This window comes from Stigmatopora nigra, chromosome 16, assembly GCF_051989575.1.
Source record: "Stigmatopora nigra isolate UIUO_SnigA chromosome 16, RoL_Snig_1.1, whole genome shotgun sequence".
In the NCBI taxonomy this organism is placed as follows: Eukaryota; Metazoa; Chordata; class Actinopteri; order Syngnathiformes; family Syngnathidae; genus Stigmatopora; species Stigmatopora nigra.
The window spans coordinates 5,722,935-5,740,476 of record NC_135523.1 but is presented as its reverse complement, the minus strand read 5'-3'; the positions used below and the strand labels follow the sequence as shown (position 1 = coordinate 5,740,476).

Sequence of the window (17,542 nt, the reverse complement as noted above, 5' to 3'; positions counted from 1 at the left end):
GTCTAAACAACTCCACTTCCACCAGTTTGACAAACAAGTGCGCGTGTGAATGAGGGGGGGTGTCGAGTTGGTGATGTCACACCTCCCAGGCAGCAACGATTGGACCCTAATTAGAAAGCTGGCAGAGGAATAGATAGGCGTCACACGTGTCCTGCTTGATTGATTCCAAAGTAGCTGACGCCTAAATTTCCATAGCGGCGGAGAGAGCACCCGAGAAGCCGCCGTAGAGCGATGCTGCGCGCAGGGAAGACAGTCTCCTTCAAACGCGGAGTTCCAGCCAGAGGCTTTTGATAACCGTAGCTGAGGAAAAAAAAAAAAAAAAGAAAACAACGCACCCTCCGCTTTTTTTTTTGGTGAGGAGGGGGCAAATAAAGGAGGAGAAAGGGAAGAGTCCTGCCACAAGTCTCAAGTTATTCCGACTAGTCGCTCCAAAAAGGCAGATGGCATCCGTACTTGGGAACAACAGCCGCGCGTCGGGCACTCAAGGTGGGCAGGTGAAATGCAAGCTGAAAAGGAGGAGGAGGAGGAGATCCAAGCGAAAAGGTAGAGAAAAAAACAACATAACTTTTCTAGTCCGTTTAGGCAGCTTTCGTGGTTGGGGGAAAGTAAGGTCGCGCGCACCTTGGCAGAGCATCGGAGCGCAGCAGTCGCATGAGGCAGACTCCCCGCTTAAAGTTGGAATAGAAAAAGGATTTATGACATGGAGGAAACAGCGTGCTGATTTAAATTGGAGGGATAGAGTAGTGCGTATTTACTTAGTATTTGTTTTAATTCTTCCAGGGCTTTTAGTGTTAAAATGACAAGTTATCAATTTTTTCTGTTAACTTGATTTATTTCTAATCCGCATTATATATTAAATAAATCGATTTAGTGACTTCATTTACTCATAGTGTATTGATATTTACTCTAAAACTTATACACTTGTGGGGAGAAAGACCACTAGAAGATTCAACAAAAAGAGTTTAGGGTTAGTACTGCTGTGGTTTTGTCATTATTACACTTAAAGTAACCTAAATACTTTTTTCCCCTTTAAGTACTGTATTATATTACCATCTCGTCTCATTTTATGACCCGCTTTATCCTCATAATTAACATAAAATGCTTTACATTTCGGACAAAATCAATGCGTGAGATCATATATAAAAATAAAAATATATATGTATATATATAAAAATAAAAATATATATGTATAGATATGTATATGTATATGTATGTATATAATACATATATTATATAAAATAGTACATTATTAATCAGGAGTGACCGTATATATATTGAATTTTTTTTCAATGAGCAGATGGCATTGTCTCAAACATTTTTTTTTTAATAGGAAAGGAAAAGGAAAAAGTATTTTAAGGAGATAAATACAACATTTTTCTTTCAATCATTATTCCAGCAGGCTTTTTTTTCCTTTGGGAAAACTATTTATATCTAAGATATTTAGTTTTTTATTCACATCCCATAGCTTTACATTGTTCACATTGGGGTGGGGGGTGAAACAGACAAGTAGAGAAAGTGCATGTAAATTATAATAGTCACTAAAATGTCATATTTGAAATGGCAGCACTTGCTAAAAGTGTCTACCTCAAATTTATACAGTCATGTTGACTAAGCATGAACACACAGAATTGGGAACTTTTATTTTGCCACTTTAAAATGATTCTTTCTTGATGTTCTAAAAGCAATGATCCCAACTATTTAAATTGTAAACAGACAACCTCTGTGCATTATATTCATAGTTTCTATTTTTTTCTTTCCATGTTGACGTCATCCTTCCCGAAGCATACGGCTGAATAGTTCTAGTGCTGACATATCCGAATGCAACATAATGTGTAACGAGCTTTCATAAACACTTAGTATATGTCATCAAACTGCAAACACATAACTGCAGCTCGTTTCCAGAACCTCTTGCTTTTTAATAGCCCAAGTAATTGAGACAAGGGAGACAATATATTAAAATATAGCACTGGGGCAAATGTATTTACATAATGGAAATGACAGAATTGGTTCCAGAACATTAAGCATTGCGTATGAATATCACACAATGCGTGCACATTGGCTGACAGGCCTTCATAACGTGTTTTCCAACGACCAATTTATCAGGACTGCTGATTCATTCTGATAACATGGGACATTAAGACTCAGTCTGGACATTCATTGTAATTTAAGTGTGTCTTTGGGAAGTACCGATAGACGCTGACTCCTCAAAAGCCTGCTGGAGATCCGTATGCCCCATTTTTTTCCTTTGCAACCCACATTTTTGCGTTATTCGGCTGGAAAAATTAGATCAATGCGTGCAACTTTGAACTGACAAGATACTCAAAGCCTGATTTGCTAAGAAAAAAAAAATGAAAAAAGCCTTACTGTCTGTAGACATAATATGTAGTCATCCTAATCTTAAGAATTGATTTTTTGTTTTATTTCTGGACTTTAAAAAAAAATCCAAAAGGATTAACGCGTGGCATTTGACGAATAATCCTTTGAAATGGCGGCAGATTATTTTGTAGATGAGTTCAAATAAACCTACAGTAAGTACCGATTCGGAACTGATTCATAACCTCCGACTCCCTATGTTTATTTAATCTCTGATTGTCTTTCCGAGAGTTAAAAAAGTGAATATGGTCTTGATTGTTGCCCGTTTGCATTTCCCCAAGTGACCGCTACTTGCCCGATATGTTCATTTCGTGGTTCTAATAATTCCATGGCATCATAAGCATGCACACCTGCACCTAGAAAGAAACACAACCAATTTCTGTGTTTTACGAGAGAGTCATTGACATTCGGTGAATGTGACTGTTAATTAAAGAGTGCTGGGATTTATGGTGGTGCCCCCACTGAAATGATTCTGCCATATTTCTGTCAAAAATCTAACATATATGACACTCTGCTGATATAGAGGAACATCTGGGTGAAAAGTGCCGCACCGCCTGTTATAGCACAACCCAGGGTGACTGCCTGCCAAATCATGTCTGTCAATCTGTTCCATCAGTCTGACATGACCTTTTTTACCCCTCCGATCTCCTGTCATATGTGGCATATGGACCACATATTTGTCTTCCTTCGTCCATAGTGCTTCCATTATTAAAACAAAACATATGATACATATGGATAGACTAATACTGCTCATTCACAGCCAGTCTTATCACAATGCACCGTCCAGTGTATAGTACAGTAAATCACATTATCATCAAGGGTGCTCCTTGCGGGGAATGTGGTGTTTGTGGTGAGGGGGAATTGGAGTCGGCCAGTCGCGGGGTTTGGGGACATAATTCATGTCGCAATTATTGTTTACACTCTGCCTGCAAGTGAGGGTCGGCAGAGGGGTCGAGTGGAGGACGCCAGGTGTTGGTCAATGCGAGAATATGAGGGTCATTGCTTTCTCAAGAGGGTCCATAACATTGGCGGGGTTTAGTAGCGTCATTGTTCCTGACACATAGATGTTACAAAGGTAGGTAGGTGGAAAGTTAAATGATACAGGCAGGTGATATTTTTTAAAACATGCTTTTAAGGTTGTCTGAAAAAGCATTTTATTTTTATTATTTGTGTTAAAATGATGGCATTGTTACGTATGTCGGGAATTAGGTAGGCTGTAGCAGGTGCACCGAAACTCATTTTATATTGATTTATACAGTGTCAATATAGATAATGTTTTATAGGAAACTGATCGATCTCCAAATATATAATTTAAAACATCTGAAAATGTATGTATTGTAGTGCATGTAATGTACATATTAAATCCTAAATGTTTGCGGAGCAATACTCAAACCTCCCATCAAAATCATTGTAGTGTCCGTTCATCGTATTAATTGGTTTACGTAAAGACAATCCAACATCGTGAAATTTAAACATGAATGTATACAGTATGAGAAAACCGTGGAAATTAAGCTGAATAATAGTAGTTGTCATATTTTTTCATATTTGTCTGGTTTGGTCTTATTTACAGCTTGAAATGTCATTTGTAAACACAGTAAAGACATTCTCAAAACCAGATAACACGACGCTGAGAGTTCATTCAGAAATATCTGCCCTCCGCTTTCAATACTCTAAATAGGACTGTGTTGTGTACAACTCCGGTGAGAGACCCAGATGTGAGTGGAAGAGGTGTGTGCGTGTATACGATGACACCTCTCGGGGGTCATTTGACCCTACCGTGACTGTCCTCACTCTTAGCCACATTAGTAACTTTTTGTCTCTTTTGGGGGGAATATTCAGAAGTCTATAGTACATTTATGTATAATTGAACAAAACCTTGTTGTGCTGACTTCATAATTGCATCACCCACCCAGATTACATGAGCACATGTGTCCTAGAGTGGATAACACAACATGGTTGTGTTGTTTCTGGTTGCTTTTTGTGTCAGGAGAGAGAAATGTCCTGCAGCCAAGAGCAGGAAAAAGGTGCTTGTGGGTGAGCGGATACATTTCACAGACGGGAAGCTCCCGTTTCTGCCCTGAATCGTTTTTGTCACATTTGTTTGTTTGTTTGCGCTGATAAACACATTAAGGGCTGCGACAGAAACACTGCCGGCATTTATTAGGTTAATGAAGGTCAGTGCCAATGGAAACATCACTGTGCTTCTTCTGTGCGCTCATGTGAATTTACAGACGCTTCCTGATTAAGGGGACCGGCGTTAGAATTCTGCAGCTTAGGACGCAGTGTCCTCCAAGTGACTGAGCGTTTAGCTGAGGGAAAAAAAAAATGTTATTACTACCGACGGTGGTCTCTTGAGGACAGATGATAAAATGACCAAGGAGAAGAAATGGCAAAACACATTAGCATAATTACTAATTATCTTGTAATAGTCCCTCTTGGCTTTTTATAGTGTGCTAGTCAGAAATTCAACTTAAAGTTCAAGCTACAAAAACCAAACTGTTATGGCAAATGGTGAATTTCTGCAGTCAGGTTGAAAAGAATAAATCACGTAAGCAGAAGCACTGATGCAGAATATGACATTGAAGTCATTAGTCTGTTGTTTGATCTCTGAGTTGGTGAGATAAAGGTATTAATCACATCTCTTAGAACCTGTTGCAGTTGTTGCTATGACGACATTGCACAAAAAAAGACTTCATCAATCTGTTCTTAGTTGATTTATAAACAATGAGCAGTTTGAAACAATTGACAATAGCAAATCTGAATATGCCACATCGCTTGATAAATACAAAAGTGTTGTTTTCACGCATTGGGCACGGGATGTTTCGAAGTCTGTTCTTTAACTGGCATTTGTACTCTTCATGCTGTTGTGTTGTAGTTCACACTGACCTGTCAGTCTTCATAAACAGAGACGTATCACAGCAAGTCAGTAGCATTATTGTCGCCCATCAGTGTGTGTGTATTTCCGTGTATGCGTGCTCAGTCTGCCAGAAACGGTAATATTTCCTCTGTGAAAAACAAAGGTGCCTCTAAGCAACTGTCAAAAGATTTCGAGGTTTTGTTGCGTGTTGGAAAATATGGTTTTGTCAAAATGAAGCTGTTTCTTGCTCTTTGAGTTACAGTAGGATTTTGTTATGTAAGTTTTGAAGATAAAATACTAATATTTTGCAGTTAAATCTAAAAACAGTAAAACTAGAACTGTGCATACTTGTACTTGAGTCTATTTCAATGGTTGTTGTTGTTCAATGTTGTGTTTTGGGACCTATATATTTGCAATTTAAGGTTAGTCAAATGTATCAGATGAAGATGAACATTAAAGAGTGGATAATCTATAGGTAGGCCACTACTTGTGTGAGACACAAAAGATTCAATATACTGTGCAAGTATTTTGCACGTCACACCAGATGCTGGTGCTGAAGTCACTGTGTCAACGCTCAGACAGATGTCCTGCTTCATTACATTCACTTTGAAAGACAGGCAAATAAATGCCAACTCCCCGGCGCGTTACTCTTGCGATGTTACTCATAATGTATTGCATGATTGTCTTCTGCCATTTATGAAGAAAGAATTCCCTGCACCGCCCAACAGTGTCCATAGTTGGTGCTGCTAACTTGATATTTCCAGTGTAAACAGTTTAAACAACTTCAAACACCAATCCAATAACTGAAAACCACTTGGTTTCAGATCAGGCAGGTCATTCCTCCCCGTTCCCATTGTAAATAGTGTGAGCGAGTTCACACACCAGTCCAATAACTGAACACCACTCGAGTGCAGATCAGGCAGGCAGTTCCACCCAACCACTACCCTCCAGGTCAGACTATCATTGCCCATGTAGGTGTTCAAGTCTCCCAGTTGGACAATGAAGTCTCCTTCTCCTCCTCCCACCACTACTCTTCCCAGGAAATCCAAAAGGTACAGGTAATCTCCACTACCATTTGGTGCTTTCATACCAATAATAGTCAGAGCTCTTTCCCACCTCAAAGGCGCAGGTAAGCGACCTTTTTTGTCCACCGAGTTAAACTCCTATTAAAAGCCAGAACGTATCAGAAACGCAAAGGGACAGTGGCAAACCACTCTCAAGGACTTGAGTTCTTGAGTTAAGGCTAGTTTGTATCAAGGTGAGGCTGACTATATAATAAATTGTTGAACCTATTCTACAAAATCCCACTCCTTTCCCGCCAGAGAGGTGACATTTTGGTGCTGGTCTCCATTTGTGAACCCTTAGGGAAGAACTTTTTGTTTCCCTTTTGAAATTGCGTTGCTACTGAAGTGACACTAGTCCTTGAACTTTTTTAAAACATCTCGTAAGCTTGCACTTCCAATGGTTCTGCCTGAACATTCCCGTGTACTATGGAGCCAAAACATTTCTCCAGTTTATGATCCTACTTAATACTAAATCTGCCATCATCCCTGAGTCATCATGTCTGCAGATGCGCTCACACCCCAACACTTATCCTCACCTTCACTCTCATGTATTGCTTCTAGTTCAAAAGTATTTCCCTTTTGATCACACACACTTATTTTTTTCTTGTCCTACAGCTTACTTTCACATATTAACAACTGTGAAAAACAACAGGTTTCATAAGCCAAAGATAGTTAAGGCAAGCATGATAGAAATTATCATTTATGGCATAAGTGTGTTATCCTTCCATCTGACAGCAGCACATTTGTAAATGAAAACCCCTATTTATTGTATTTTAGATCATCACTGAAATCATACCTTAGTCATATGACACAAAAATCACTGCATATAGTATGCTGACTTTGCAAATACAACATTGATACCCCACCTCTTACTGAATAATGAAATTGGATGAAGCAGCTTAACTGTACACTGTCCCTACTCTTCCCATCAAACTGGGTGCCTATTTGAGATAACGTTAATGAAGGGGACTTTAGCCATGAATAGACACTTCTTACTGCTGACAGAGGAGGGGATAGGTGCTGTGGGTGAGGGGGTAGGGCACTCATAGCATCTATTTCCATTAATAAGGAGGAGTGTTTTACAAGAGGACTTCTCTTTAGGGATCCCTCTGGAAGTCAAAGGGAATACAACATCTCAACAAACTCCAAAAGGAGTCAATTACATATCATGCAATGTTTTTATGTACCGTGTTAGCCTGACTTATACGTTTTTTCCCCCTGTTATCAAATTTTTAAACTAAATTTACACTTTTATCAAATCATTATCCCCAGTGAAATGACTTAGAATGTCTTTAAAGTCATAAAAGGCAATTAAAGTGCCATTGTGACTTTCTTTCTCTTTCCCCAAGTTGAATTGAAAGACACCACATATGAATGAAGACTCATTTGGAAATCCGTTCGCAATGCTAAAAATAATATCTCCCTTGTAAAAGATCATAATGTAATAACTCAGAACACAGAGTCATCCCCAATGATAAGTTCTACTATAGTCTGCAACCATAATTATGTCTGTAATGTATTACATAAGTAGAGGTACCACAGTTTTTTTCCAATAGAATGATGGCATCTCTAAGCTAAACCAAGTATTTTGGAAACTGATCAATCTATAGCTATGACAAAGTGAACGTTTCCTTGACTGTAATGCAACATCTATAGAGTGCCCCCCGCCTAAATTGGCCGACGAGTGACAATTGCTCCTCTTTGCTTCCTATTGTCTGCTTTATGGTAGATTAGCCCATTGATGATTGCATTTTTTTTTTATTATTCTGATCACACGTTTGGAATAAATAAGTTTTCGCTCTACCCAATATATAACAAATCCTTTCTCATCCATCGCTTCCACCTTTCGCCAGGGTTTCTTTCTAGGACAGGCTGACAGACTTATCTTACAAATCCTTAAAAGGTATTAAAATCCTTGCATGCATTACTTCCATCTGCTGTTCAGCCTATCAGCCCTGAGTTGGTACTGATGGCCAAGTTAGAGAATTATAAGTGTTGCGGTTGATCGCCGATCACACAATCCTGTTTTCCATGCTTGTTAACAGTCACACAGCATTGTGTTTATTTCCTACTTTGTGCCCTGGTTTTGATTTGTACAGCTTGAAGTGATGAAGCGTAGTAGATGTGTTTGCCTTTTGCTGAAAAACTAAGAGTTCCAATCACCCATCCATTGCCTCTGATAGCTCAGAGTGTATTTGGTTTGGGATAGATAAGGCCTGAGTATACATCATTTCAAATTCAGTTGAATTGTTTGTACATACATGGTGCTTTGGCAGGTTGGCTCGCATGGGTTCCCTTACCTCCCTCACCGCTTTTACCTTCTGTGCTTTGGGGCTGCAACATTCAATGATGGGTGAAGGGTGTGAGGGACCCGAGGCTAGGAATGTTTCCTTGCATAAAGGACAAAGAGGAAATTATGTCTCCGGGTTGAAAAATGGTGTTGTCAAACTACAACACTGCATTTAGTCCACGTTTAAACACAAGGTTCGCCTAACAAACACAAGAGGAAAAAAAAGCTTAATGCTATTATACTGGATAGTAGACTGCAATAATTGTTCCTGTAAAATAGATATTTAATTCTACCCTTTCTCTAAATTATATTGCAATCATACAAATTTACTTAATATAAATGGATCATTTTTTAAAAACACTCTTGCATTCTTAATAGTCAAATTGACAATAAGAGGAATTATAATGGCATAAAAATGTAAATATTTTTAACCTAAATTCTAGTCTGTTTTTGGGGATATTAAAGAAATGTGTGTGTGTGTTTGTGTGCACATGTAAAAGAATAATATGTAATGTAATGATAATAGCACCGACAACAGCATTCATAATCCTGCCGCCACAGTTTTCCTGCTGACTGCAGAGAGCAAACGCTTTGTTCTTGACTCCTATTAGTGTGATGAAGCTTAATATTAATTTGAACAGGCTATCAGTTGGATAATGAGTGAATTGCTCGCTTGTGTACTATCTGCGTTCTGAGATTTGTGTAGACGAGCGTGTGTGTGACAGCGAGTGGGGATGTGTTCAGCAATGGAGAAGACGCTTACAGGTCAGTCAGGCGTCCTTAGAATCCGATCCAAACAAAGGAATTTCTTCCAACTGTATGAGCATTGAATCAACTATATAACAGATCAAGACTTAAATCCAGACAGGCAAGTTGATCCATTTTGTGTAGGGGTCAACAATTGTTTAAGCCACACTTTCAATCTCGCAGTCTTTTTTTTCTCTAAAGGACTTGTGTGGATGGGATTATTACTGTGCCTCATCTGAAATATTTTGGCAAAATGGAGTAATCTTTAAGAATTCAGCAGTTTATGTAAAGCCAGCCAAACCCTTAATACTTTTTTTAAATTACATTTTTTTTTACTGTCTAACTGTACATCACCAGCCACTCCAAAGTAGGACCATGTTTTAAGTCGCAGCATTGAAGTGGGCCCATGTTCTAAGTTGACCCTGAATTGTTTAACCGCCTATGGCACTGTTAGACTTTACACACTACCGGTTTGCTGTCGAATGGGTCGACCGTATAAACAAGGCCCGGTCCCTGTGAGGGTAGTTTGTCATTGCTGTGACTTCAGGGCTATCTAAATAGCAGCACAGGGGGAGGGGGAATACGGGGGTGTTCATCATCGCACTCATCCTCATCATGGTCAGAGATGGATGACCTATCATTCCACCAGGTCATGAGTTATCACGCACCAGGGGCAGGTGGTTCATGCAAAGGCCAAAGGAGTATTTGTCTTCCGGCTGCACAGAATCACACACATACACACAGGAACATTCACATGCACACTCATGTTTTATTTAAATATGCACCCCCCCCCCCTCTTCCTTAAACCATTTTGCCCATGTGCAGTGGTAATAAACCTTGTTTGAAGCTATCCTGTTTGCTCCGTTTCCGTGCATGAACACAAATAATGCATTCATTTTTTTCTCTGTCGTTTTATAAACATTTTGGGACTCTTTATTTGTAGGCTGTCATAATCATGATATGAAACCTTCCATGAATATGAATGGATGCATATGGCAGAAGGCATTAAGTGTCATTTATTTAATTATGTCACATTTGATGAAAAGTTGACCGTATCATGTTTTTGGGTTAAGTTTAGCCTAACAATGACATCTGTCATAAACATTTATTTATTCATGTTCATAACAGATCTCATTGGGGAAAAAAAAGAATATAATTAGTTTTTTACTTGTTATGACCAACTGCATTGTATTTAATTTAACCCACATCAGTTTTCATAATGGTAGTAATTTGTGCGAAAATGCAATATGCATAATTATCACTCATTTTACAAGAATGAACTGCAACAGTAATCAAAACAAAAATGCCATTAATAAATAGAAAAAAAACAAAATTTATATAAACTAATAAGCTTTCTTCGTCTTCTGCAGATGTAGTTAGTTGGTTGTGCAATGTAATGAGCATTAGGCCATATAAAGTGACTCTTTGTTAAAATACAGGACATTATCATTAGTGCAGCTGCTGTGAAATGTGCCTGACAACCCTGAATGGAAAATAGATTCATTGTCTTTCATTCTCACCCATTAGACTCCAATAATGAAGACTAGTTTGCTCCAAGCGCAATAGTACCTCTTTTACAAGAGACACTTTACTTACACACAAACGTCACCTGTTCAGATTAGATAAAATAACATGAAACCTTAATGACGCCTGTGGGGGAATGGTGTACCAGCTGCGGATCATAATAATGACTACATGGAAAGAAATTGGTGGAATTGCATAAAAGCAGCAAAGTGAGAAGAATTAAATGAGCCCAATGGTCCACTAAACATCGCACATGCTAAATACATGTGCAAAGATGTGAAGTTGATTTTTTTAAAACTAATTGCATAATTCAAAAAACAAAACCTCATACGTGTTTTTTTTTTGCTGCTGTGCAAATAACTTTAGTTTGGAGAAAAATACTACCAAAGTATGACTAATGAGAACTGTTAGTTGAAGAAAATGTCTTACAATAACTGGTAGCAAAATTTAAGTGTATAAAATATGGATTTTTTTCTTGTTAATGTCACTCATTATGTTGATATGAATTAATATTATGCTGATGAAAGTCATACTTACAAATGACAGTCATTCCAGTGCTTATCCTGATCACCATCATGAGTAGTCATGGGATTCTACCTCAGCTGAGGCAAGGCACGCACTGAACTGATCATCAGTCAATCACAGCACATATACAGGATGGACGGACATGTTTTATTTAAAAAAAGATTGAGAGGAACCAGAATGTTGATGACATCCAGATAAAGCAGACTGTGGAACTTCATCCTTAGTCAACCAATGTGTTTAAGTCAACACCAACTTAATGCTTTAATGGATTTTAAACTGAGGCATGCTTATTATGCACCTATTATTCCATCGCAGTTTTCCGGAAGGATTAAACTACTATGGACCGTTCATTTTAACATTTCGGTTTTAGCCAACCACACCTGCTTGTCAAGTATTCCTGGCTTCCTACTTGGCTAAAATATGGCGGTTCCCTTTATCATGACTAAAACAGGTGCTGTGACTTATCGCTTCTTGATCCTAATGCAGATCTTTTTCACTGAGCGCCACATCAAGCAATCCATTTTTCAATTTGGTCTCCTGCCTGAGATAAATTAACAGATGTCGATTGATTTTCCTTCCTCTGCAACTAGTAAGCCTTGTTTACATCTGACAGCTCTGACAATTTACCTGAGTGGTTGTTAAAGATGAACATGAAGCATGATTAGTAGCTTTTCTTCCCTTCCTTTTTTATTACACTCCGACTAGAATTCAGGGTAGTAAGGTTGTTGAATGTACCGCTTTCATTTATTGGCATCTTGTTTGACGACACTTTCTGTCTTCTCCCTGCCTTTTTTTCCAGAGTTAAAACACAATACTTTGTACTGACAGTGAATGTGTCGACATTACCCAAGACTTTTTCCTTCAGGATTTTTTTTTCTACATGATTCAATTGCGTGCGCCCCCCTGTTGGTGTTTTCACAGCGAGCCGCATTCACCAGCTGGTTATTACTTCTAAAAATATGGTTATAAAACTGCTGTAGCCTGGCACTATTGCGCCCTAATGACAAGAGTCAAGTGGTGTGTCGCAGATATGCCCTCACATGTGCACTGTCACAAGCCATTGAATAGAAGCTGAAAAAATGGGAGCATTGATTTCTTCTAAGACCCCTGCTTACTCCCCTCATTCTAGTGCTCAACAGCACATACACATTCAGATTTTGTACACGCACCTAGCCCATTGTGGTTTTGTACAGTTTTAACTCATTAACTCATGAAATCAAATGATCAAAATTGTTATGTTCTGAATGTGTGATGGTAGTGGATTGTTTAATGCTGATGTCAGGTGAGACCATAAATCTCAATGGAAACAATTTTTTTAGTTGTAGTGGGATGGTATATGTCACCATCTAATGACCCTGTACTACCGTATGTTTAAAAATCCCATTTTTGTCATCAGCTTGTGGAATTGTGACTCATTCCGCTTCTTACATTACTTTACTTTTTACTCACCAAGATGATAGTCAGTTGGGATACTCTCTGGCAACCATGTGATCCTTTTGAGGATAAGAATTTAGATATTCAGCGCACGAATGAAACCGATTTAACTTTTAATATTTCAGCATGGGAATTTTAGTTTTTGAGTGAACTTGTATGTCTTGAGCAACACACCAGGGTTTATTCTTGTTTTGTTGTTGTTGTTGTTGTTTGTTTCAACTCTCTTCAGCAATCCTCGATTACATGAAAGATAAAGACCAGCTGCAGTTTGTCTGCTTCACAAGGTCCATTGAGCACAATTACACAGAACAATAGAGGCAGCAAGTTGCTAGCTGACTTGCCCAAAGACAGTTTCTTTCTGACATGACAAGGCAGAGAGACTGGGCCAGATCTAGATGTGAAGTCTACCAGCCTCTTTGTTCTTCTCTGTTTCTTGCACCAGTCGTTTGCACTGCCGGCAAAACAAGGAGGATGCCGGAATTATGTCTGGCTGATTTGAGGCCAATTGCCAGTTTTGCGGCGCATCAGATGAGATGAGATGAGAGGAGGGGAGGAATCTGAGTGTCAGTGATTATTAGAGGGTTGGAAGGACGATCGAGAAAGAAGACTAAAGGGTGTTCTCGCTGGGTCTCAGCTTGAACATGACATACACTATCCCCCCACACACTTCCTGGCTGGTGGTTGGCCTCGGAGCGGGTGTTCTGGATCAATGCCTGTGGTTGCAACTTGCTGTGGTGTCAGTGTGTCATAATTAACTCTCAATCACAAATGCGACTGCCTGGTGGGTACGGCTGGGCGTGTATATCTGTGGAATTGTATGCGATACCTTTTAAACCGACTTCCAAATTTCTCATTTGATCTATTACTGGGTCATACTGGCCACTAGTGTATTCATGCTTTATTAGGGTTATCTTAAAATATGAAACCGAGATGAAAAATCTGTATACAGTAGCAAACTGGGGTAGAAATAGGTACAGATCTCAGACAAACTTGCATAAAGCTAAATATATTACCATGCAGTTTTGTTTAATATAATCCTTTGCTAGATCCGGTTGGCCGCTGTTCTTGTTATCCATAAAACAGCTCATTACTGTTACCGTAACAATTAATGACCTCAAAACATACCCTATTTAAAGGTGATTAATGTACACCCACTGGTCTGCACTTGAATATGTGAATGAAACGCTTATATTGCAAATGCAAGCTCTCAAATCTATTTTCCCTAAGCAAATGCTAAAGTAGACTCCAAATATCTTAAATTGTTGTTACAAAGCACCTTTTGTGTTAGACAGGATAATATTAGGTCTAGTCTAATCCTGGCATCTTGTAAACCACATTTAATATTTCCAGCAAGGATGCTACTTATCAGATTCTGACCAGTATCCTCTTTACTGCAATTTCCAAGCAGAATCTAATCCAGCTTCCCTGTTCTCATTACAATTTCAAGCATTACAAAGTCCTGCCCTCTGTGTACTAAGCTGACACAACATTGCCTTTCTACAGGTATTCAAATAAGCTGTTATATCAGTAAACACAGGTTTCCCTGACAGGTATGTGTGCTCCGCTTCATAAACTCAGGGTATTTCAGCTCAATATGTCATCACAAGGTTCTCTCAGAAACACGTGCTGATGTTGTTAATTCAACAAGGCCGCTTTGGAAGCCTTCTCGCATGTCATACACTCTCTGCTCAGTGTGCTGTTCCCCAGATGCCAAAGGAGAAATCAAACGTTAAAAATGGAGCACTAGAGCGAACAAGCAGCAAATGCGGAGCAGATGTTCAGAGGGACGTCAACTATTTGTTTGGCCCTTATCTTAGATGCTGCCAACCGCTTGTAAAGTGGGTGACAGAAGAGAAGAGAACAGAGAGGGAAGAGTAGACAGGTTAAAGCAAATGACAAGAAGGAAAATGGAAAGCAGAGCTGTCGGTTGAACTAAGTGAAGGAAATGTCAGCAGGAAGGCTGTTGGATTGTAGAAAAGTGGGACAACCGCACAGCTGTGGTGACGCAAAGGGACCCAAAGATTGGTGTCACTGTATTTCATTGTTGGAGGCAAAAGAGGGAGTAAAACACCAGATACTTTTTGAAGTATTTAGAGAAGGGTTAAGTATTGAGGTGAGGAAAGCAAAAAATTAAGGGAGAGAGACCCTGGAGCAAACTTTGTTATGGTATCATCCTATGTTGAAAAACAACAGGGGATTAATCTAAGGTCAGAAATTCAAATCATCTTTTCAATTTAGGGTTCAGTCAAACCTCCTGGCTTCATAGAATTTATTCCTTCTGATCTTAAATATTTGATAATTTGCATTTGTAACCTTCCTCGGTGACAACTCTTATTACAGCATCTCGCTGTAGGTCGTATTTCCATGTTGTTATTTAGTTTTTACACTTTATCTGCCATTATAGGGCAAGGTGATGTTTGGCTGCCCTAAAGTCAGATTGTAAAGATAGAGAGTGATGGTGCTACGGCAAAGGTCACTGCTCACACAAAATTGTCTCTTTGTAGCCATAACAAAAAAAATCTGTTGGTTTAGATGAAGCTAAAAAAAAATATACTAAGTATTATACGTATATGTTGATATTGTATTTTTTCATTGTCGTTTGCTGTAAATGCAGGAGATAGAGGGAGTAAATGTAGTGCCTTTTTGGCCATCATTGCCTGGCGCTGCACTTGTGGTGGTACTCAGAGGGGCTCTTTAGAGCATCAGGCGCAGTGAATGATGACATAAATGATGTCCTTGCCGGGATATATGGGACAGCTGAGGTGAAGATAGTCCAACTAGATCCCAGAGGCAGTGAGTCTCTTCAGACCTCAACCCTGAACATTAAATCTTAAATCAACTCTGATTAAGATGTTACAGTAGTGTTGCCAGGAAGCCACCTCCACTTGATCCAAGTAGAGCCTAGAGAACTACAGTGGATCTTCTGGAATCAAATACAATCACAAGGGTTGCTTCACCTTCCATTTGTGCTGTTTTCAAAAGACTATTTGCCTTGTGAAAATAATGAAAGGAAAAGTAATTTTAGCAGGATAAACTTTAATTTATTATTACATATATGTACAATGTTTAACTAGAGTACCAGAGATAATGGTTTTGGAAGAGCAAACAATTTAATTTTAGATTTTAATGTTCAATGTTCATTAATATCAACTATACATTGTTACATGGCACACATCCAAGACAATATAAAATATGTTATTAATCTTAGTGCATTGTTCTTTTTTTTACAAAAACTTTTTAAAAATATTTAAAGCACTTTGCTTTTTTAGGGACATTCAGAACAGTATCTCAATGTCACCCTTTGTCCTCTGATCATCCTAACAATGTTACATCCTAGTTAGTAGATTATTTGGATTTGGAATTAAACACATTTAGGACATGCTGTTTAACCAAGACATGTCAGAGCCCAACTCAAGCATTGAGTCAGACAAACTATGTCAATGCCTGAGACAGGCTTGTTATGAGACTCGGTTGTGGGGAAGAGTAACGGGGGAAAAAATATAGTGCATTGAAGCTCCCAGTGCAAACAGTCATCCCCTCAATCATCTAAAAATATATATCTAAGAATGAGGGATCAAAGGTCAAAGTCGGGGCGATATCCAAGAACCTGATGGTCATGCTTTTTCGAGCTTCTACAGAAAGTAGACCGCCTTCATTATTAATCCACTATTTAGACCACTTTGGTGGAATTGCCAGACAAAGTTTTTGCTTGGCAAATGGCACATGGTTTACCTAAATGTACTGTACTTGAAATAATGTGAGACCATGAGACATAAAATTATCCTCTTTTATCATCTAAATGTTGAAGTTTTTTAAACGAACACCCGACTACAAACAACAAAATTAGGTTAAGAGGTTGTCACAGCGAAACATTCGATCACATGATGAAATGATTCATAAAATTAAGGACCAAGTTTCTGCAACTGTGTAGAGGGTGTACTTTACTCATTTAAAAAAAAGGAAAAAATAGATAAATATGAAACCTCTTAGGTGGTTTACAGCACATTGCCGGTAAACGGTGCATGAAAAAGCGGGCTGTAATTTTGAATGCCGCTTTATTTTCTATCGTTTATTTAAGCCCAAAATGGGTCCTGATGGAGTCATCAGCCCCCACTTGCTGGCTAATGGTTTAATTATGTCCATCTGGAGGAGGCTGGGTAGGGTTGCTTGCAGTACTCTCCAGTCATTCGTTTGGTAATTTGTCTTCTCCAGTGCCTACAGACTGCCACACCGATTGAGCGGAAATGCAACGAAGCATTCTTATGGAAGTTAATCCTACCGTCTGTCTCAACCCAAAAAGGCTCCATACCTCTTTCGAACACATTACTTCTACTTTTGTGGTAAAATATGAGCCAATCATAAGATGTCCAACCCTGATGGCTTCCTCAGTTAGAAAGTTTGCTCTTTCAGAGTCCATTGCCGGTCATGGATTTATAAGTGGACTCTGTGATGAGGTCTTATTTAAGACGTTTGAGTAATTTACGTGTCATGGCCATGTGTTTTATTTGACACCGAATGTGAACGTTCACTTCGTGCTTCTTATCTGCCGCTGTCTGATGCTTTACCTCTTCAAAGGAGGAAAAACACTGTCAACCTGCAACCTGAGCCTTTCAAAGATCAACCCACTTTTGTCTCATTCTCTGACAGTGGAAGATTACTTTTATTTCTGTTGAAAGGGGTTAAGCGTTGCTATCAAAAAATGGGTTTCCCTTCATATTTCTCTTTGAA

At 38.9% G+C, this 17,542-nt stretch overlaps 1 protein-coding gene across 2 annotated transcripts in view; it reads left to right on the top strand.

The window, feature by feature from the left end:
* Positions 1-17,542, top strand: part of adarb2 (adenosine deaminase RNA specific B2 (inactive)) — a 135,429-nt gene that overhangs the window by 40,391 nt on the left and 77,496 nt on the right. The window contains exon 1 of one of the 2 annotated variants that reach the window (XM_077735896.1): positions 66-543. The exons of the other annotated variant lie outside the window; for it this stretch is intronic. Coding sequence (XP_077592022.1) covers positions 441-543 — 103 coding nt within the window. The 5' untranslated portion in view covers positions 66-440. Of the gene's footprint in view, positions 1-65; positions 544-17,542 lie in introns of those variants that run through there. 2 annotated transcript variants of the gene reach the window in all.